This window comes from Fulmarus glacialis, unplaced genomic scaffold (genome assembly GCF_000690835.1).
Source record: "Fulmarus glacialis isolate BGI_N327 unplaced genomic scaffold, ASM69083v1 scaffold14263, whole genome shotgun sequence".
NCBI classification, from domain to species: domain Eukaryota; kingdom Metazoa; phylum Chordata; class Aves; order Procellariiformes; family Procellariidae; genus Fulmarus; species Fulmarus glacialis.
Genome location: NW_009204996.1, coordinates 19,823 through 43,504, shown reverse-complemented (window position 1 = coordinate 43,504; position 23,682 = coordinate 19,823). Strand labels below are relative to the sequence as shown.

General features: G+C 36.7%; 1 protein-coding gene across 1 annotated transcript in view; it reads right to left on the bottom strand.

Annotated features, from left to right (window-relative positions):
- The window catches only part of IPO8 (importin 8), a 44,787-nt gene that overhangs the window by 4,839 nt on the left and 16,266 nt on the right, over nucleotides 1–23,682 (bottom strand). The window contains exons 9-21 of the mRNA XM_009575219.1: nucleotides 22,036–22,170; nucleotides 21,099–21,198; nucleotides 19,390–19,466; nucleotides 18,024–18,140; nucleotides 15,633–15,722; nucleotides 14,781–14,946; nucleotides 14,008–14,168; nucleotides 13,448–13,573; nucleotides 11,596–11,662; nucleotides 10,768–10,893; nucleotides 10,174–10,271; nucleotides 8,532–8,627; nucleotides 6,866–7,086 (exon numbers count right to left, since the gene is read on the bottom strand). Coding sequence (XP_009573514.1) covers nucleotides 6,866–7,086; nucleotides 8,532–8,627; nucleotides 10,174–10,271; nucleotides 10,768–10,893; nucleotides 11,596–11,662; nucleotides 13,448–13,573; nucleotides 14,008–14,168; nucleotides 14,781–14,946; nucleotides 15,633–15,722; nucleotides 18,024–18,140; nucleotides 19,390–19,466; nucleotides 21,099–21,198; nucleotides 22,036–22,170 — 1,580 coding nt within the window. The remainder of the gene's footprint in view (nucleotides 1–6,865; nucleotides 7,087–8,531; nucleotides 8,628–10,173; nucleotides 10,272–10,767; nucleotides 10,894–11,595; nucleotides 11,663–13,447; nucleotides 13,574–14,007; nucleotides 14,169–14,780; nucleotides 14,947–15,632; nucleotides 15,723–18,023; nucleotides 18,141–19,389; nucleotides 19,467–21,098; nucleotides 21,199–22,035; nucleotides 22,171–23,682) is intronic.

The following is a 23,682-nucleotide window of genomic DNA, read 5'->3' as shown; positions in this document are numbered from 1 at the left end:
AGGGAAAGAAAATAATGAAATTAGTAGCAGAAAGATTTTTATGTGACCATAGCCAGGAAACTAGGTAAGAGCCTATGCTCTTAAAAATAAGAATTGATTTTCACTTCCAGAAATAGAAGTATTTACACACAAGACAGGGAAAAATTCTCTAACTGCCTCCGCAGATACTCTTTGGTTCTCCTTTACTGGAAACACCAGTAGTATTCAACTCTTCTCTAACATTATGGTGTTTTGCTATTAAGGGCTTGAGAGGAGCTTGTTTTGTTTGAACTATTCAATTTGATACTGACAGCTTCTGTGCAAGCCTTCTGCAGGACAAGTAGGTCCAGAAAGAAGTTTCAGCAAGACCTACAGAAACCAAGCAAACATTCAGAGTTGGCAGAAAATGGCCATCCTCCAGGCTCTCGGTAGATACTTCCGTTACTGAATCAGTTTTACTTTGGAATGAAGAGGATACAAGTTGAGAGAGAAGAAACTAATAAGATGTGCACCACAGAATGCAATAAAGCTTACAGGGGAACAGCCAGCTCAACGCACCACTTCAAAAATTGCTGTAGAAACACAATTTTAAAAGTGCTTACAATTTCATTACCAAAGATCCCATATAACATATTACTGAACTATAATATTCTTTAAGTAATACACGTGATCACGTATTGCATCTTTCTGAACTTTACATGTGCTTAAACAAGGCTGGGGATCTGGAGGGATTTCATTACACCTCCCACGTTGTTAGTCCTGTTAGTGCTTAGTGAAGTGATTCCATCCTCAGAGTAGTTGACAACAACAATAAATTATATATGACCATGCGTAACATTATGATCACAGAAGACCTTCCAAGAAAAACAAAGTCAACTAGCATATCAAATAACACGCTTTGTCATGTTGGGTTTGGCTGCTCCATTACACGCGTTGAAAAATGTACCAAAATGCAAGTAGGTGAAGAGCGCCCTTCCATCACTGCTAACTGCAATACTTTCTTTTCAGAAGGAATGGGGCACAAAAGAGGGCATACAAATCAACCAAGGAAACTGAGTCAGGGGAACAGGGTCTGCTTTCACGAAAAAAAATTACCCGTCAGTTTATCTATGTTGAAAATAAGCTCATCGCCATTTGCTCTCATGCCAACACTATGAAGACCAAAATCCAAGCTAAAGATGATGCTATGAATGAAGCATAGCTTTTTTGGGAGAGTTATCCTTGCAAGTACAAAAGGAAAGAGCTTTCTCCACCTCCTCTCTCTGCCAGCACCTTCATCCAAGTTTGACCAAAGCTCTGTAATCTATGCACAAGACTTCTATCCTGCTTCTTGACACTGGGAAGCCATGAAATTTCTTCAAGCTCCAAATGTATAATGAAGCAATTTCAATGTACATGCACCAGAGTAGTTAATGACACTTGGCACTACCTTTTATAATACATTTGAAAAAGCTACCATTACACATGCCAACTGCAAAATGCAACACAGTAAAATGTAAAAAAATCTTAGTAATTAGCGGCTTAGCTTCATACTAAATTATCTTTTCTGGACAGCAAATGAAAGTGCAAGAATCAAGCATTGCTGGTTAAAAGAGAGTCATCATTAGGAAGCAGCCCAAATAGCCAAAAAATACAGCATATTTGTCATGCTCCATTTTCAAGCTTCTAAACAGAGAAGTTGTAAGAATGAACACGTCTTCAGAATATGCATGTTATTAGAAGGCCCAGCAGGATAGCGGAAATCCAGGCATCAACCCATCTTCAGTGAACCTGAGCCAGAAGGAGACTTGTTTCTTCCACCCGCCAGCAGAGACAAACAGCAGGATAAGATCTGCCTTGCCTGAAGTTCAGCATTCTACTACGCCCCAGCTGTATCAAGTACCAACAATACTGAACAAGCAAAACAGAGTTTTATGTCATTTACATATTTTCATAACGGCAAAGAATGGTTTCAGGACCATTCCTTTGCTATCAAAAGGCTCATTATTTCAGCACCCTTCCGACTGCACGAAGGAGCCTAGATAAGATTCTCCTTAGCGCTTTGTACTTTGAGATCCGAACTTATTTGCTCAGCATCACACAATAGTCCTCCCTAACAATCACGGATTCTGCTTGCTCCCTCAATGGTATATCAAGCCTGGAGTGTTAAACATGCAACACATGGCAGTGCAATGCACGACTCCTAGGCGAGTCTATTTTTAACAAGCTGCGTGTGGTCTTCATAATCTGCAGGACCTTTTCTTGCTAATACACTTCCTTCCAATACAGGACAAGAAGATCTAAGAATCTTTGTATTTTAAACCAAGCTGGAAGTATTTCAAAGGGAAATCACTAAGCTTTTCCTTTACTGGTTTGCTGTGCTCCTTTATGTGAGGATCAAGTTGCTTTCTATTACATCAATCCAGTTCCTAGACAAACTGCAAATAATTAGCCATTTCCTTGTAGTTGAAAAGTTGGAATCAACCCTGTTTTCCTATATAAGACTGGGATTTTATATACAACCCTGAGAAAACTAGGATTTCTAACTATTTAAACTCCTATCAAATAAATCCCCCTATTCAGCTTCTAAAAAAATAAAAAATCACTCACTGAGTTTTTTTTTTTTGAAGCAAGTTAGATTTTACTTTCACCCTAGTTTCCACAGAAGAATTTTTAGTCTGAGAGTAAGCATAAGTCACGCAGAAGTCTCACCCAAATTTCAGCTGTCAGGGAAAAGGTGGAAAGCAGTAAGGAACAAATGTTTCTACAAATGGCTTTTCAGTTTGAAGTTATTGTAGAAAACATTTAGAAATAAATAAATACAATATACTGTGGTACATGGGCATTATGGGTACACATCCTCAGATATGTAATATCCACAATGACATACTGGATTTATGCACAGTCTCACAATGAGTTCCGAGCTCTCCTTGCCTGGATCATTTTTAATATTCCAAATTTCTAACCAGTTTTAAATAGTTTCCATATTTTTAATAACATGGAAGAACAGTTACTTATCTTACTGTAACTGCTTTTCTCCCCCAAGATGTATTATTCCCATGGATTCTAACTCATGTGTTCACAAATGCTGCTCAAGAAATACTGCATTCTTTTGGCAAACACCGTTGGCTCCAGCCCGAGAGCATGCAGACAGGCACAACCCTACTACTGGCAGAGCAGGATCTATGGGTACTAAGACTTGACAGAAGAAGGACAGAGATTTATGTGGACAAAGCATCTTGAAGAGTCACTGTTACCAGTAAGTCACAGATTTCCTGCATGGCTGACAAAGAAACTGCAGTAAGATTCACCTGGTCCTTCACACCTGCAGGTGGATCTACTTTGATCTTCTCCAATTTCTCTAGGATCTGTGAATCTTCCAACTGATTTGAATTTAAGCCTAAAACTGCCTCTTGTTGGAAAGCAATCTAACTGTAAACCAAAGCAGCAGAGAATGATGGCTGGTGAGAAAAAGGACTGTACAAATCAGGGTGCCCACTGCTGTCTTCACTGATGAAGACATGCAGTCTGCGCAGGTGGACCCAAGGAAGAGTTTCAAGAAAGTCAGATTTTGTTTGCATTTCTGTCTTCTCCTGTTCAGTTAGGCCTCTGAATATCTAGCTGCTGTTCAATGATGACCCTTACTACCCTTACTAAAACAAGTGGCCTTCTAAAAGCAAGTGCTGTCCTGAGGGAAAGGGAGGAAGTCCCTTACATCACATCACAGTGCCTGACAAACAAAAGCCCTACACCTAGAAGCCACATACTGAGGAGACAGCACTGAAGGAAGAGTGATTTTTAGATTTAAGCAATATTACAGATATTTATTTCACTGCTGGTAGCAGCAGATCAAAGAGATACATTTTAATCTTCTGCTGCCATTCAAGTGCAGAGTCTGAACAGAATCTAGCATCATTATCGCCATGTTTCTTTTTCATAGGCTTTGTCAACTTTTGTCTCAGCTGTGAAGAAGAATTTAGTTGAACAGTAATTGCAGTAGCTGATGTTTTTTGAAAAGCAACACAGAAGAACTGAAAGTTAAGCTATAGCTCACAGGAGTTCTTGAGATTGGAGCCTAGTCAGATCTGTAGCATTTTTCCCCTCTGGATCTGACTAGTTTCTCACTGAATGCTCCAGAATGAACTGTTTAAGGCTATAAATCTCTTTCATTTTTTATTTCTTTTAAAAAAGGAATGACAAGTTTACCACCTGTAAGGAATATCTTCTTTCCTACTGTGTCTGTATGTGTTCAGCATTTGATACGCAGTAGAAAAAATAACAGCACAAAGAGCTGAATCTCAAGAACTTTGCTTCAGTCATAAAAAAAATCAGTACATGGAAATCCTAAAACGTCTTGCTCCTTTCTAAAGCTGGTAGATATACAAATAATTTAGTAATTAACAATAATATTACCACAAGGTGTGGGAGAGGTAGACTTAAAGGTGCCATTTTTCCGTCACTGGCACTCCAAAAGAAATGAGGAACATTGGGTCCTTTATGCCTTCTTTGTCACCAACTCAAATAACCCCTCTAATTGATAAGATGTGTATTTATGTTAAGATACAGGATGTACTGTAGACTTGTCATATACACAGCAGATAGAAGTCAGAATGCTTGTGATAGTATGAATTGTCCATTTTTGTTATAATGAATAAGAGATTTTTTTTCGCCACTTTTTATCCGTTTAATTTAGTACTTTCTTTTTTTTTTTCTTCAAAGGAGAGACTGCTACCTTCAAATACAGACACGAACGGGGAATCTGCACAAAGCCTGTACGCACCAAAGCAGGCAATTTCTCTTGTATCTCCAAGTGGTTTTCATTGTAGTAAAACAGACAGAATTAACATGCAGACCTGAAATAAGGTAGTCTATGCTGCAATTCTACAAACTACTGTGCTTTCATCCTCATCCCACTAAACTGTGTACTTAGGACAGAGGAGGAAGGAAAACAACTTTTACCGTGTACATTTGGTATGTGTTTTAAAAATACTACAAAGGACATGCTGAGAGCAAAACCCGCACATACCAGTTGGTCATTGATTGATTGGGAGTCACTATTTTATTACAGTTATGAAAAAGGCAATGCAGTGCTATAATGCACCACACAGTTCTAAATTCAAGATGGACACTGAGGCAATAATGCAGCTATACCAAGATGGCATATAATTCTGTTCAGGGAAGATTAACTCAAATAAGAATTGGTATGGAGAAAAGCTATTCGGATGACTGGGGAATGGAGAAATCATCTTATAAGAAGCCCCCTAGAGACTTGTTTAGAATTGGAAAGACAAGACTGTACCAATAAAAAACAGATAGGAAAAGAATGACAACCTAAAATAAGGTATGCATCTATGCAAGCTGCCTGTCTCAGCCCATGCTCATTCATGGCAGCACTCCTAACACGCTGACACTTCACTTAGTCTGTTGGCATAGACTATGCACACGGAAGACATGTTCTAAGCCTATCTGCACACCTGCAGTCAGATGTCAGCCTCCAATGACAAAACGTAACTCACAGCAGGAAGGTGAGAGGTAGCTGTTAACTACATCTGACTGTCTGCTTTGCCTGTAAGTGGATTTGGTCAGACACCACATCTCAGCTGAGAGGCAAGCACTAACTGTCAAGCACTGGACTTCACATCCGCCCAGCATCAAGTGCACGCTTAGCTTGGGCTTAGCACAGGCTTTGTCCACCTTCATTTACTTTACGAATGTTCAGCTCCTGCCCAAGTGCACACTAGTGCAGTGTACACACGTGTTCAAGGGAGGTCGGAATGAAGTTTAAGTTCAGGAGTATGCTAAACAGTCAGTACATCAATGGCATAATGATAAATATGCAAGCTGATCATGAACAACTCGCAAGGATTAAAATCAGAGTGTGGGATTCATTGGACAGAATAATGGTTTTTTAACATTAAATGGAGCAGTTAAAAATACTTTATAAAATACAGAACAGAAAATATATATACAGTGTTTTAGAAAAAAAGTTAATATATCGCTGAAATCCTGCTGGTCAGCTCTGAACATTACCCTCAATGCATGCCGGACCATCTCTTGGAGAAGCAGATAGTTTGCAATTAAGGAACTTAAAAGAAATCTGAAATATGATATGTATTGTACCCTTGTATCCTCACAACACAGAAAATTCAGCACGTAGCTCAACAGACCTGGAAAAGTTACATGGACATAGGTCACCTTTACTGGCATCACAGCAATTAGACCCGGTGTGGATTACTGTTATTTAGACTAACGAAGGAATGAGAACTCTTTCATCAACATGACTAGGGATACAAACAGAAATGAATCAAAAAACCAAAACCATGGACTTTTAAAAGAAAAAAACACAATACTTGCCCAAGAAAACAGTCTGTGTCATTCATCCACTGGTTTATAAACTGTGCAGTGATGGGCTCAGGATTGTGTGGAAATCTGATGTTCTCTAAGGTGTGCAAAAGTAGGTCAGGATTGTAGTAGAGTGCAGCTATGGCAACCTGAAGACACATGGTACGAAGCTCGCTTGTTTTAACTCCTCTAGTTAATCGCTCCAGAACAGCCTCCACAAAGAGTGGAATACACTGGGCATACAAAGAGAAGAAAAGAAAAAAAAAAAACAAAACAGGCATTATACGTCTTGCCAGATTATACAAAAGTTTAAAATACTTTTATCAGAATTGATCTCCAGAGTTAACTGAAGTCCAGGTATAACCTAGGAAGGCATTCTATTCACTTCCTAGTATAAAAGCATTTTAAGCTTCTGTTTACATGCTTATAAATCTTCCCCAAAACAGCTATTCTCTGGGCTAAAAATTGCCAATGTTATTCTCAGCACAGAGGAGAATGATACAAACAGAAATGAATCAAAAAACCAAAACCATGGACTTTTAAAAGAAAAAAACACAATACTTGCCCAAGAAAACAGTCTGTGTCATTCATCCACTGGTTTATAAACTGTGCAGTGATGGGCTCAGGATTGTGTGGAAATCTGATGTTCTCTAAGGTGTGCAAAAGTAGGTCAGGATTGTAGTAGAGTGCAGCTATGGCAACCTGAAGACACATGGTACGAAGCTCGCTTGTTTTAACTCCTCTAGTTAATCGCTCCAGAACAGCCTCCACAAAGAGTGGAATACACTGGGCATACAAAGAGAAGAAAAGAAAAAAAAAAACAAAACAGGCATTATACGTCTTGCCAGATTATACAAAAGTTTAAAATACTTTTATCAGAATTGATCTCCAGAGTTAACTGAAGTCCAGGTATAACCTAGGAAGGCATTCTATTCACTTCCTAGTGAATAGGAAAATAAAAGCATTTTAAGCTTCTGTTTACATGCTTATAAATCTTCCCCAAAACAGCTATTCTCTGGGCTAAAAATTGCCAATGTTATTCTCAGCACAGAGGAGAATATTTGGGGCCATTTGGTGGAATTTGTTCTAGCGTGTATAAAATGTTTAGACATTCTCATCTTTGAATAAAGATATCCAACAATTTCAAAACTAACAGGCATTAAAAATGAAATTACCTAAATCTGCAAGAAAAAGAAAAGAAGTTTTTCCTAATAAATGTAAAGTGATGTTAGATTTCTTATAAAAGTTTGAAATGAGTGAGTTTATTCAGATAAAAGCAAGTATGCATGAATTTCTACACAATGAAATAAACATCTACATATATTTCAAAGTGTAGGTTTATGCTTTGTAACAATTTGGGAAGCATTATGAATGTTTTAGTTTATGAGTTTCAGTTCAGTGTGCAACCATTTTAATTCACAGAGTTGTGGAGGTCTGTTAAGCCTTCCACCACATACTTATTTCAATGCAAATGCATACAATTCACTTTAATCCCTTCCAGATTTCTTTTAAAAATAAAATCTTTCAGGAAACATTTTTATCTTCAATGACTTCAGATTTACATTACTAAAGTTATATTGGTTTCAGTGAAATTAACTGAAAATTTATCACTGAAGTCCATGGATTGCACTGTGGCAACATCAAATATGATATGTTAAAGTAATTTAGGCTGGAGCATTATTTAAAACATGAGATCAGAATTTAGCCCTTAATAGGAAAAAGACTACTATCTATAAGTGTATTCTAAGAAACTCTAGAAAATTGGGTTATTATCACAATCCAGCCACACTAAAAATTCTTCATTCCAAATGCACTGAGTAATTCAAAATATTAAAAAGGACTGAGTTCATATTGCTTGGAGAAACAACTTCAGTAGCTGGGTATGTATAGTTAATCTCTCAGCCACAATAGTTTTAACAATGTGTGTTTTGCATCAAAAGGGAAATCCTGTTAGGAGAAAGCAAAAAAAGACAAACCTGCACATCATACTATATCCTTATCATTCAGTCTATATTCATTTTCCGGTCATGCCCACTAATCTCTAATCTCAAAAACAAAAACAAAAAACCAACCTTACAAACTCTCCTGAGCTCATTTACTTCTTTCTGTATTTCTCCCCATTCCTACACTTTACATTTCCCTCAAATTCTCTAATTCCAACTGCTTTTCTCAGGAATCATACATGTATCACTGGAACCAGTAAAAGAGAAAACCTGTTCAATATATATCACCTGGTCAATACCCCGTCCTTTGCATTGAAGAACAATTACTTCTAGGAGTTTGGCTGCATGGCACTCCGCATCTTCTCCTGCATCTCCTGTTAATACCTAACAACCAGAACAACAACTTAGTTTATCAGTATTAATCACTGACAACTTTGAAAGCAAGTGCTCCTGCACCTGCATACATCAAAAAAACTCTACATGGCATATACATATTTATTCATGCTGTATTTTGTGAGGAATTAAGACACATAAAAAATCATCTTTACAGGACATAAACAAGGATAAGTGGCTAAAGATGAATTTAAAAATTTAGAAGAAATTGCTATAGTTCTTTAAGAATGTTGGTATTCTTTACATGTCATCGCTTTCCCTTTTTTAAAGGAAATGTTACTTTTAAGAATCATTGATGTTTTCCACATTCTGTTTCTTTTTTTTTTACTTCAGTTCTAGTAGACACTGGCAGATTAACAGCCTGGCAAAGTGAAGTCCTATCTCGAGGCTAGTTTCTGATTAAAAACAGGATGTGTGTGCCGTGGTTTAACCCCAGTCAGCAAATAACCGCCACGCAGCCGCTCGCTCACTCCCGCCTCCGGTGGGATGGGGGAGAGAATTGGGAGGGCACAAGTAGGAAAGCTCCCAGGTTGAGATAAAAACAGTTTAATAATTGAAATAAAACAAACTATAACAGTAATAATAACAATGAGAACAACAACAATAACAGAATATACAAAGCAGGTGATGCACAATGCAACTGCTCACCGACTGCCGACCGCATGTCACAAGCGGAGGGGGGCGAGCCCCCCCACACCCCTGGTTTTTATACTGAGCATGATGTCACATGGTATAGAATACACCATTGGCCAGCTGGGTTTACCACCCCGGCTGGGCTCCCCCCTGGTGCAAGCACCACCCAGCAACAGCCAAAGCATCAATGGGCCATCAACGCTCCTTTCATACCAAACCCAAAACACAGCACACCCCCCAAGCTACGGGGGAGAAAGTTAACTCTGTCCCAGCCGGAACCAGGACAGTATGCAATCACTCTATGTATATGCACATACATGTGAAACTGACTCCTTCTTCTCAGCACATTTCAACCCTATGGTCAGTGTCAATCAAACCTGACAAAGAAGCAGAATTCTCAAACACATTCAATTTCTGTAAGTTTCTTGAACATAAGAAGGTAGCTAGATGCCTAACACTCTATAATGCCCAAAATCAGAGAAAGGCTGCAGCGTGATCTCATACTTTATTATACGTGAGAGAATCAGCATAACAGAGAAACATTATAAATGTAGGAAGAACTTCAAATGAGTTTGCACGTTAGCTGTCAACTAGAGAATCCAATCGCGAGATACACAACCTAAGGAAATCAGGCTTCATTAATTCCTCTACTTACCAAAATAGCTGTTCATAGAAGAGAGTCAAGACGAACAGCAACTTTCTCCCACACAGATTTGTGCATGTAATTTTTTAAAAAACGTGTCACTTAAAAACTGAAGGTGCTATGTGTTCTCAGAACTGAGCCGAGACCAAATTTCATTTCATTCTGAAATGACCGGCCACCACCTGGTATGTTCAGGTCACTCCGTTAATCTGATTGTTAAGTACCAGTGATAAGCACAACAGTAAGAATCAGAAGCCTTACCTTTTTACACATAGCATAAATGATTTCTAAATGCTTTGGGTTAGACAGTAAAGTATCAGTGTCAATGGTCACGTAATTATGCAAAAGAGGCATCATATCTGCAGAACAGGGAGAGCAAAACAAAAAAATTACAAACTAATCCATGCAAGTGCTAACCAGTAAGGCTGTAGTCCTATAATGGAATTCATTAGCTCAGATTCTTGGATATGGTTGGAAATTCAAACTCTGCAAAAGTCTACTCTAGCAGAATTCTTCATAAAGTGCACCATGCAGGGTGCATTCTCAGAAGAGGAAATAGAATAGGACTACATTTTAATTAATTAATTTGTAGTTTCATATTAACTTTGTGTATTTGAGCTTTCTTTGAGTTCACGACCTCCTACAATAACTGATCACACTGACAGATTTTAACATGCTTCTCCTACTTAAATATGCTCCTGTTAATACTCCCACGCTAAACAGACGGTCAGGGCATGACTCAAATACATGATCATTTTAAACCAAGACACTAAATGGAAGCGACCCTTATTAAGGTGGGTTTTAGAGATGAATTCCCAAACAACGGAAACATCAATAGAATAGAAGTGATCATACCTGCAAAGTACTCAAAGCAGTCCTGCTGGAAAACCTCATACAGAACACCTAAAAGCTGCCACATTTGAGGTGAAATCATCTGGCATGTCAAGCTGTAGGCCAAGGAGAGAATTTCTTCGTAAAACTCTGGAAAGGAGAAACAATTTTAAGTAGGGTGCTTTAAAAAATAAATTTAGCTTGCAAATACCTTGAAATCTGAAACCAAGTCCCGAGTCATATAACAAATAGAAGACAGCAATTAGTAACTAAATCAATACATAGAAAAATAACATAAATTGGAAAAGACTCTTTTAGACCGGCCTTACATTGGCTATAGTTACAACAATATATATATTTTTTCATTATAAATACATACCAGAAAAATATATTACCAGCATATCAAAGACATTGCTTCTAAATGATTTACTGAAAAATATTTTTATTTTCTCAACCTTTGTTTCTTCTTAAAGGCCTTATCACAAAACTGTGTAGCTCTTCAGTGCAGGGTACTGATAAAGCAGTAATTTAATTGCAGACTATGTCCATAAAATACTAGTGTCATTGTAGAAGTTGTCCTTTAACACAGCTAGCTAGAACTATAATCAGAACTGCATCTTCTGCTTTTGCGTCTGACCTCCAAAACACAATAACCAGCCTGACTAACGTACAAGAGGACATCAGGAGAAACAAATCACAACTGAAAATTAATGTCTCTTTTTCTTTAAAGAAGCACACACAAAAAAAGATGAAGTTATGTTCAGCAAGATAGTATTGTTTGCAATAATTAACGTTAGAATTTTTTATGTAAAAACATGTAATGTTTTTCTAAAAATTATCTCTAAAACATACCTATAACGTGTTTCTGCAAAACGAGGCCAATGATCTGCAAACAAATGCTCTCGAGCTGCTGAGTTATCTGAAATAAAAACATAAAGCAGTTTATTTAAAAACGTAGAAATACAGTAATTTAATCAACATATTTGACTAATTCAGCCTGAGAAGTTCTTCAAAGCAAAAAGGCTTTTATCCCTTTTTAAATGCTGCATTAACGACCACAATATTATGAAATAAGGTCTCACTGATGTAAGTAGTCAAATTTTCAATAAACAGTGTTGCTTTAAACCTTGTCACTTACAGCATTTTTCTTTATTTTAAAAAAATCTTATTTTATGGTTACTCTACAGATCCTATCAAAAACTGTATCTGTTGTCCTGTCTGGATATAAAGTAACACTGTACTCAAAGTGTCTGAGATAAAGCCTCTGTCCAAAATCTTTGAAGTAGAATGGGTTAAAAGGAAGAAAGGAAGCGATGCTTTTGCCTAAGGTCTATGGACAGCTTCCCAGGGTAGGCTCAGCTGGAGGAACACATGCAGAAATTGGGAGCATACAACTGTGTTGAAGTCAGGATTCAGCCTTGCCATGTTGGACAGAGAGACTACACTTACGAATTAAACTAAATTACAAGGAGAACTATATGGCCACATTGTAAGTCTAATTAAAACCAGCAAATACAGACATTTCATGTTATTACCACAGGTCATTACCGACATAATCTTGCAGGATGTCAGGCTTTCTGGGCTTGTTCTAGCAAAGGGATTAAGTATGTGACCACAGATTCATCCACTTACGTTCAGACACCTGACTCAAAAGTTACCATCCCCTAAACTCTCTCCATATTTAATGGTGAAAGGGAAAGGATTTTCTAAGGAGTTTTCAGCCTCATATATAATTTCTGTATCTTTTATATCACTTCTAAAATGATTTAAGATCCTGAGGTGAAGAGCACTCTGCACAATATTTTAGTTTGTGCTTCACACAACAGAAAAACAAGCTGCTAAGTTTATACCAAAAATACCCCAACCCCAAAGTTTTCCTAGGCTAAAACCTGAAGATCCACTTCAGACTATCATTCCTGATTCCCAGCTTAGCTACCAGATTTCATTTTAGCTTTCAAAAGATGCAAGGGGTTCTTGTAAAGGAATGAAAGATGTTTTGAAATCCAAAGGAACACAATGGTCTTACAAGAAAATAACTAGTGTTTTAATTAATGTATTTTTAAAATTATAAGCTTCATAAAAAGATATCACACTTGCAATGAAGCATTCTCATTGTAAATCAAGGAAGCAAAATAATCTAGGACAAAGCACTTTTATGCCAACTGAGCTTAAAGTTACTGACTGACTTTGCCTCTCTGGTCAGTCACTGAACTCCTTCCTACCTCAATCAGCCCAGGTGGTACAAGCAGAAAGAATCTCTTTCTTCCCTGAATATGTGAAATGTAGACTTACATTGCACCACAACTGGAAGACCAATTCCTAAGAATTCTATCCAAGAAATTGCTGGATAAACAACAAAATATGAGTCACCATTGTAAAAAATTAGCCTTATGCAAAATATTTCTCCCTAAAATCTATTTTAACAGTCTATAATACAATTATCTGATGAAGTGTTTACCAGAATAAGGGCTAAGGATTTTACCCTCAGGATATAAATTCCCTTCAAAGTTAAGAAATCACAGAAGTAAACTGGGCTTTAAATTCAAATTTGTCAGAGATCACTTGGTACTAATTCACCATCCTGCTATAGTAAATGCACATTCATGTCAACTCAAGTGATGCAACATACATAGAAGTGCTTGTTGTCATGAATGAAAGGCATGAGGGAGCAGCAGGAGAGGAGACGTATAAAAGAAAATCTCACCTCCTTGTGATCTTCCACAACTGTCAGGATAGTGTCAATTGTGTGCAAGATGCCCATGGCCATAACTGTTTTGTCCTCTACTTCCTCATATTCCTCACTCTGAAGTACTTTACCAAATATTTCAGCCTATGAAAAAAACCAAACAACTTGACATTCAAGAGCAAACTCAGATTTCTAATTTGTCATGCAAAATCAAGACAGCTAATGCAACAGCAGCAATGCCTTATCTGTAAGAGCTGCCAGCATTGAAAAATATGCTCCTTACTTTTGAAAGGGAAATATAGCAAATTAAAAACTCCTCTTTTTTTGAGAAGTCCGGCTATGTTAAGTCATTTGAAATGTTAAATAGTTAGAGCTTGGCTCATTAAAACCAGTGACAAAATTCAGTATCTTTGAAAAACCTGTAGGTTTTAAAGATGCTTCATACAGAAAAAAAAATACTGTTAATACTATAGGTGGACCTTTATAAACATTACTTTAAACAGTGTGCACTTCAAACAAAGTTCACCAAACTAGGCATGTGCTTCTAACTGGACTGTTATTTTACTATTGTCTCTTACCAGGTGTTGAGTCATGTCAACGGCGATAGTAGCTACTTCCTGACTGTACTCACAGATCATCTTCTGGATTACATTAGTGAGATCATCATTTTCCGTCTCTCTAACAATGTGCAAGAGCTCTTGCATAACTGGCCTTACATAAGGCTTCACATATTCCTTGGCTAAAAAAAACAATTGAAACTAGGTGAAACCAACTATCCATAAACACAAATATACAGTATCTCAAAATGACCAGGTAACCGACTACTCTTGAAAAAAAGAATTTTTTAAAGTTCAATTCGCTAAAAAAAAAAAAAAAAACAAGCCAAAAAACCTACCCAAAGCTTTCTTCTTACAGGCCATAACTAGTAGACTAACAAAGTAAATAAATTGTACATTTACCGCATTCAGTACTGAAATGCCATCTACAACAAAAATCCACTGTTTTGGGGGAATACATGCCCTCATACATAGGCAGCATTCGTTCCTAAACATACACACTATTTCACTTCACTAAAGAAAAACAAAGACAAGTGCTATTTACTTTTTTAAAAGAAATATGTTGATTCTAACTTCTTCTGTGCAGAGACGTGCCATAAAAACCTGAAGTCAGAATTTGGGGATGTATACAGTAACTAATGAGCAAGTGAAGCTGTCTAAACATGATGAAATGTTCTGAAATCTATGTCTTTAGAAGGTAGAAATGTTTAGATAAATCTGCACCAACTCCTTATCTCTATCAAAAAATAAAAATAAAGATCAGTGGATACAACTGATGAATCACTGTAGCATACCTTGCTCTTGGTTGCTTATTAACGTCTGAAGAGCTATGGCTGCTTCTACTTTGACAGGCATTTCCTTATCATCAATCAGGCTCTTCTTTGCCAACTCTACTGCATTCCTCAAGTTTAGCTCATTGTGAAATTTCAAAGCACTGAATGAATGAAGTACCCAACAGGACTGCATGACAAAAAGAAAAGCACGTTAGGGACTATTGCAATTTTTAGCATTTTTTAACTGATTTAAAAACAATGCTAACTATCTCTCTGTTTGCATGTATTGCTTTTCATTTTTCTTAATTATGGTGTATTCATACAGTAAATGTAACACAGTTTTTGCACTCAAGCAGTTCTTTATTTTCCTTTCCCAAATTCCAATAAATTCAGTATGCACATAATTGGCATTCATAGTTTTGGTCTTTCTGGGGGAAAAAATTCAGAACAGAAACTAAAGAAAATTAACTCTTTGTTTATGACTGATAAGGGCACTAAGAGACTTCCTTCAAACTACACTCAAACTGACATTATCTACCCTGTGGAAATTCTACGTATTTTTCACAGCCATCCAGCCACTCTAGTTATTGAGATCTGCTAACGAAAAATGGTCACAAAAGGGCCACAACCACTGCTCAAATTCTCCAGTCTGATCAAAGAGGTAAACAATAAGACAAAACAGACTTTTCATCAATTCATTTAACTGACAAATTATTTTTTAAAACAAAATGATGAAAAATTACTGTACAAGGTTGTTATTTAAAACTTTACTATGTATTTGCTTTATTTCTTTCATTAACATTCAGAATGAAGTCAAACTGCAAAGGAAAGAATCATGCCAAATACTGCAATTGATATAACTGGTGAACTTACTCTAGCTCTGAGGTACCCCAGGTTAGACATGAACAATGGAAATACATGATTCTGTAACATCAGCTCCATTTGATCCTTGAAGACACTCTTCTGTTGGTGTAAATAAAAATTAATTTTGGAGACCATTCATTTTACATACTTCATTCTAGCCAGTAATCCATTTCAACTATCAACCATGGGAAATACAATGATTTGTCTATGTAATAAAGGTATTCTCTCACGAAGAGATCTGGATCTCGTACCTTGAATTGAACAAACCTCATAAGCATAGCAAGTTTAAAACCAGAGAAGTGAAAGAATTTTGCATATAATATTCAACTCTACATTACTCATTACAATACTGTAAACTGGAATTTTCATTTTCTTTAAGGCAATTGATTCCAGCTGGTTTTTCTCAAAAATTAATTAGGATCAATAACCTAGTACCTCCATTCTTCCCACGAAGGAGTACATACATACCTGAAGATAAATATAAGCTTAGTATGAAACAGATCTGAGTTTCAAATGACCTACTATTACTATAAGCATCAAAACTAATTATTTTACACACTACAACAATAACTCACATCTTTTTTCATGTTTATAATGGACTAAGATAATTCCTTTGTGATAGAAATCTCCTTGGCTGGAGAAGGATATTCGATGAAAATTATCCTTCATTATTCCAACCTTGGCAAATCCCAAGATACTCACAGGAAGTCAGGACCACCAGCATGGAGACTTGGGACTTTCCTAGCACCTACAGCCCCAGGACACTAGAAAAGATATATGCTGGGGACTGTGTTACCATCTAAAGGAATGATTCAGTGGCTAAGATACAGAAGACGGTGAAAGGGGACATTCAATACAAAATGTATCTTAGGTTCTGTTTCTGCTTCACCAACGCATCCATCATTTTTTCCCACACTGATTCCCCAACTTTCAGAGAGGCAGATGAAGAACTCAGCAGAGAAAAAACACAGAAGGGAAAAGAATTTTCCCTTGTGCACACAGGTCAGAGGTTTGCATGCATTAAACTGGAGCTGCTGCGGAGAGCCAGGTGGCTAAGGCAGGGTCACTGTGTCTACGAGCTCCTTACAATCTGTATCTCAGTCAGCTCACCAGCTAGAAAGCACTTACAAATCGAGTATTTTATGCAGAAATAGTTCATGGAATTTTTCAATCTGCCAAATCCCAAACACAAGAAATTCAGAGTTGAGAGGAGTCTGCAGTGTTTGGGGATTATTACTTTTTTATGAAGTATATTATAACCTCATGTTTCAAGACTGAAAATTTCAAATAGGGGCAGTATACTGGAATAAATGCCTTTTTTTTCCCTCAGGACAGAGACAAATGGGTTTAGAAACCCCTGGTCAATACGAAAGGCTCCTCACAAATGAACAATGTCTTCGTCTTTCACTGTTATACTCCAGCAGGAGGGAGGGCATTTACAATCCAAAATAATCTACAAAATTTCTGCAAAAGTTACTGATGTTTCAGGATTTCAGACCAGATCGTGGATTGGTACATTGGTAAAAAATAGATGGTAAATATTGGTAAGATGTTGCTTGTAACATGAAGACACATCCTGCACAGAGAGACACCTCACATAAAATAAAATAAATTATAAATTACTTTTAAAAGGAAGCCTCCAGCACAAGGCGGCCATTCTTATGCTGAAAGTAGTAACTTTTTGGCAGCTAGTTTTGACATGGAGAGAGGGCATACTTTGGACTCTACCATCTACAAAAGTGTAAGGAAAACTGTAATCAATATTACATTAGAGAGCAACAGTGTGGATTAAATGTGTATTCAAATTCCAGAAAAATACTCAAAATTCTGAAGATACTGTCTATAAAAAACGGAGGAAAGATAGAAACTCTGTGTTCTTTCCAGTTATTTTCAAAACTCCCAACTGGCTGATGAAATAAAACCTAAAGCCACACATTGCAGGGTAAGAAAGCTGGAAAGCTAGACAAAACATTCCTGCAACACGTTAAGTAAACATTTTTCTGGAACCAGAAGCAGCCCACAATAGTGCAGGCTGGGGGGGGGTTGCTAAAGAATCATAGGCAATGTTATTGATGGAATGCATGTTTGCTTTTTTAACACTCTTCCATTTATTCCTAAAGCAGGAGACGGCCAAGGGACTGTTCTGTAGCAAACAAACCGAGCTTTGGAGAAACTTGAGAAGAAAAATCTGCGTATGAAATGGGAATATAAAAAACAGGAAAGAATGTTAATATTTTTAAAGAAATAAACCCTCAAATTCTTATTGCACAGTGCAATCTCTCTACCGACTTTATAAATATGGCTAAGGACTAGCCATACTTTATAAGCTAAGACTTTTTTATTGGAAATGGCAGTTGATAATAAGAATTACAAAACTTTTTCACTTCTTTACCCACTTACCTTCAGTAAAATATCTGCTAGGGATCCTATAACATGCAAAGCTCCATCTTTTTTCCTTGGATCAATGTTTGGCTCCGTCAGAATCTGGTAGCAATATGCCATCATTTTTGGCAATACCTATGCAAGACAGAAAACACACAATCTCCTTTTGTCAAATCATTTTAATGTCATTAAGTTAAAAAATTCATATGACATTTTTAAGTAGAAATTTTATCTTGGCCAAAGCAACTGTGAGGTACTATGTGTACCATCTTTCCAGAGTTAAAATTTAGAAGGTTCCTTTATCAACTTTTCAGCCAAATTTGTCAAAATTAAATTAATCTCCTTGAAATTTCACATTAGTAATAGTAAATAAGGCATTTTTGTTGTTGTCTTGAGGTAAATCAAAAAAGGCAAGAGGCTCAAACAGTACCTCACCCGTTTTTTCCCCTTACCTTCTCTTCTGGCTTGTCTCACACATATATAAATACATACGTGTGTGTACATATATGTATGAATATATACATATTCAAGAACAGCTTGGACTAAAACCTCATAAACTTATTTTAATCTATTGATTTTGGCAGTAACTTCTGAAGTTGACTAGGCTTAGAAAGGTTTCCTGGCAAAACCAATTGTTTAATGTCCTTTCCACTCCCATTATGTGCTTTTCAGATATTATGACATTTTGACAGTCTCAGTACAAATTATGAAAATTATAAGGTCAGTGGGCAATAAAGAAGTAGAAAGGTCATAGGCTATTCCACCTGACATAAAGACTATGCTCTTCTCTGAAAATCCATCTGGAAACGGAGCTCCATGTTTACTGGATGTTAAAATGGTACCCAGAAAAAAGTTTGCAGTTTTAGCAAACTGACATATGCTTTCCAGGGCTTGGCCGGGTGCTTTTGCACAGATCACTTCAAGTATAAAAAGATCTACAGAAAAGTTATGTCCTCATTTAAAGAGCAGCTGTATGAAATTGGTTTCATTCTTGCTAATTTCATTGCTGTCAACAGGATTTTAAATAGCATCAGTGAAAATTAATAAGGATCAGGTTCACTTTTTCCCCTGCTACAGTTTGAGAAGCTCAGCACAGCCGTGACAGAGGCTGTTTGTAAACTTGGGAAAATACCAGTACATCTATTCCAACCCAGTTCATATCCAGCAGGTTAATTTTAAAGCTGCAAGAGGAATCCACTTATTTATTTATTTATACATACATATTTTAATTCTCCCAAAATTGATAGCACTCAGCCAGGAAAGCATTTGACTATGTATTAGCAAGTAGATTTTTCAAGACTAGCTTCCTGTAGCATCTTCAAATTTAAGGGAAAATGACATTATTAAGGAAACTTCAAATAATTAAAACCCACTAGTTCCATACCTCTTTTCTCTTCTTCGCAGCAGTATAAAGGAGATTCTGTGCTGCTGTTGTAGTGGATGCATAATCCTCAAATACATCTAACAAATTAAAAAAAAAAAAAAAAAAAATTGCTTTTCTGAATGACATAATAACAAAATTTTTATCAACCGTCTTGTTTCTGGGATATCACAAAATCAGGGTGAATATGTAACTTCAAAACTATTGACACGGTTGTCTTCACTTCATGGTTAAAGAGTCAGACCCAAGCTTATGTCACATAGCTTATGAAAGCATTTACTTGCCTTCCAAATCTACCGACCACTCATCATTCCCTTTATTAGGAATGCGTTATTTATTCATTAATTCTTTTGAGACCATGTATTTAAGGGATGAAAAATCTTGGCTTTTTTTAATTAAAACCACTATAGGAAGAACAACAATACATTCCAATACCATCTGTATACCATATGTACACATTTTTGGCTTGATTTTATTAAAACCTCATGGGAAACTTTCTGTACGTAAAAACTACTTGGATCTGGGGTAGTCTTAAATTTGCTAAAAGTTGAAGCTTTTTAGCTTCATTCATTACAAGTAAACCTCTTTTAATCATATTTATATCTTGGAAAAAAAAAATCTGTGCTGCCAAACATGTTCTAATCCAAACATCCCTACACAAATTGAATTAAATAAAAAGATCTAAAAAGGTAATCTTAAAATGTGGTTAAAATTACACACTAACTTTTCCTGAGAACTTGAAGATAAAACATGATTAAGAAATACTACCAGACTACTGGAATTCTTGTTCCAAACCCAAATGCGTCTCGCTAAACTTCAATTTAATGCTTGGGGTTTTTTACTTTCCACAATACAATTTAAATCTGTATTTAACTGTCTCAACTACATATAAAAATAGCATTCACTACTTACACAGAAAGAACTGAATTCATATCCCAAAAATCAGCAATGTATTTGTACCCCAGTGATCAACACTATATCGCGATTAATTTTTTCCATAACAACTCTCCAAGTTCTTTTAATTACTCTATGAACACTTGAAATCTGTTTTTACATATGCTAATCCCAAATCAACTAATTAAAAATCCCAAATGCTACATATCTGTGTGGTGCTCAGCTTACTGGAGTTTTCCAGCTAAATTTGCTATATTCTTAAAGCACCCTTCTCTTTTCTAATGACATGACTCTTTTAATAAAAGTAGTTATTCATAATATGGTCCTATGCTATATTCCCAAGATTTTGCACTGTGTCTTTTGAAAGAATACACATATCTAATTACCTTACAATTTAGTAATAATAATTGGCAAAAAAATGCTGAAGACGTTAACAATTTTCATTTTTTCAGGCCTCTTCTGGTCAAAGTGAGAGCTGCAAGAACTTGCAGACAGCTGGCACATCTGCAATTCAGGATTCTAAAACCGGCGTTAATAAGTGAGCGAGCCAGTCTATTTGGGCTGCACTGAGCACATGTGAAGTAGAAAAAAACATTAAGAGAATAATTTAGTCTAAAGCTACCAGCCAAATGGCCAACACGCACTTGGTCTGCCTTCTTCTTTTAACTACAGATTGGTGAGATTTAAGGAACAAATTTTCTTTTTCCTAATCAGACACTGATGAAGACAGAGACATTACAGTGTCCATGCTGTTAATTGGGACTATAGAGTACAGTTATGATGAAAGCAGAAAATAAATGCTAAACACAAACATTTACCAAATTTCATGCGGATATATTCATATGGATCCTCTTGCCAGAGCTCTTCATCCTCATCTTTGTAGCACATCAGAGAGAATATCACTTCTTCTGTTATACTCTAATATTAGAGAAGTCAAATACACATAAGTACACATAAAATCAAATTCCAGTACAGCTTCCCTCCACTATGCACTATGTACTAGACCTACTTTTCTGAAGAGTAAAATTCTTTTAACCAGTGCTCTTTTAATTTGGCTAACAGAAATAAACTTACAATACACATACTTTCCTTTTGCAACAGTCCCAGACAGCAGTAATTACATAATCTAACTTTATAATAATACGGTACCACGCACAAAATATACTTCAGGCCATAGTCTATAAACAGCAGAACATCACGTTCTGCAGAAGGACCTCACCAATGCAACACTTAACACGAGAATGGATTTCAGAGTCCTTCCTCTTAACAGTCACGGGATTAACTAACTACAACAGGGGAGCTTATGATATGAAAAATAAAAGCATGAAAATCACTTTTCACTTGTTCTTAGTTCACTTATAAAACATGTCCTTAAAACAGAGTTCAGTTCCTCATAGTTCATGTTCTCTTTGCCCATTATCTTTGCCCTACAATCAATTATGAATTTCCAAATCTATAGACAATTCTGAACACTAGCAACTAATAAAAGCCAGAATATTATGACTGTCTGGCAGGCTTCAAAAATAAAAATAAAGAACTTATGGAACAGAATCTTTAATTGAGTTAACAATATCTGCAATAAAAGGTAGTCATAATACTGAAAAAAACAACCACATTTGTGTAGAAATGCTATTTTTTGCCCAGATCAATTGCTGCATGAAAGATTCATGAAACCTTCTTTAAAACTGCAAAATGGGGGGTTTTTTAATCACTCTGATGACATGCAGTGTTTATGACTGGGCTTTATGCACTGACCTGTATGTGTGGCTTCATTTGCTTCCATGTTACAGAGTGAATAACCCCTTGGTTGAGATAATTTAATGTTTGCTGAAGAACACGTGGCGCAACATAGTCTTTTTGCCTGTATTGGTCTAAGATTCTTAAGAGAACCTAAAGAAATGACAAATTGATATTTTTAAATGAAGACTGAAAATTCTCTCTCACGCATAGACATGCAGTGCACCTCTTCAGTGAATGTACATGGACAGATTAATTAGTTTTACAGCAGAGGTTCTAGTGTTAGTAATCACTGTAACGCCTTTGACCCAAAAATCAGAAATCATTTAAATATTGAGGATCTAATCCCACAAGCATTTATGTACATGTCTACCTTTACTACTAGCCCCACCATGTGATCACTTGTGATTGTAAACCAAAGATATACTTCAATATTCACAGGCTTACAGTTTACACAAGCCTCAGCAAATTTGGAATAGATAAGGAAAAGGCACAGTGATATTTTCAAACTGGTTGGCTTCTAAATCTGTTAGTGACGTCTCTGTTCATTTTTTAAGGTCAGGCCCCTAAAGAAGACAAATTACTTTGGAAGAACAGTGATAAGAATAGAAATGCTAAACTAGAAAAGAAAAATAGGTTAACACCTATATCCGTGAATCAGAAGAGATGCAAAACCCTTAACTTCAATTACCTGTTGTAACCATCAGACAGAATCACCTAGCATGCTATCACAAACTCTATCACACAAAGCTTCCTTAATTTAAAGGCTTGCTCTACTAAGAAAAACCTACAATACAAAGCCACTAATCTGCACTAATGGCAGATGAACTATTAAGTGTTAAGAAGTGTAAAGAATTGGCACGTACATGAACAACAATAAAAATCAAGGGAAATGCATAACAAAATATTGAGTCATATATTTTCAGAAGGACAATTCTGTTTCATATTCTTCACAACATTATAACAAATCTTATTTTCAACATAACTCCTTCATCAGGAGTACTAAGTCTGATCTTAAGTCTTTTATATGATACACTCCTTGGGCAAGAATTGTCTATATCTCATATGGACTCTAGCATGACGTCAGCACTTAACAACTGATGAATAAGTGATGAAGGCTTAGTAATGTAGTATTCACAACAGAATTGTGAATATTACTCAAACTCAAAAAAAGAGGAAGCCTACAGAGGGTGGAAGCAAGGACAGGTAGCCTGGGAGGAATACAGAGAAATTGTCCAACTGATCAGGTTAGGAAAGCTAAAGCCCTGATAGAATGAAATCTGGCCAGGGACGTCAAGGGCAACAAGAAAAGCTTCTATAGGTACGTCAGGGATAAAAGACTAGGGAAAATGTGGGCCCTCTCTGGAAGGAAACGGGAGACCTGGTGACCCAGGATATGGAGAAGGCTGAAGTACTCAGTGACTTTTCTGCCTCAGTCTTCACCGGCAAGTGCTCAAGCCTCACCGCCCAAGTCTCAGAAGGCAAACGTAGGGACTGGGAGAATGAAGAACCGCCCACTGTAGAAGATCAGGTTCGAGACCATCTAAGGAACCTTAAGGTGCACAAGTCCATGGGACCTGATGAGATCCATCTGCGGGTCCTGAGGGAACTGGCGGATGAAGTTGCTAAGCCGCTATCCATCATATTTGAGAAGTCGTGGCAGTC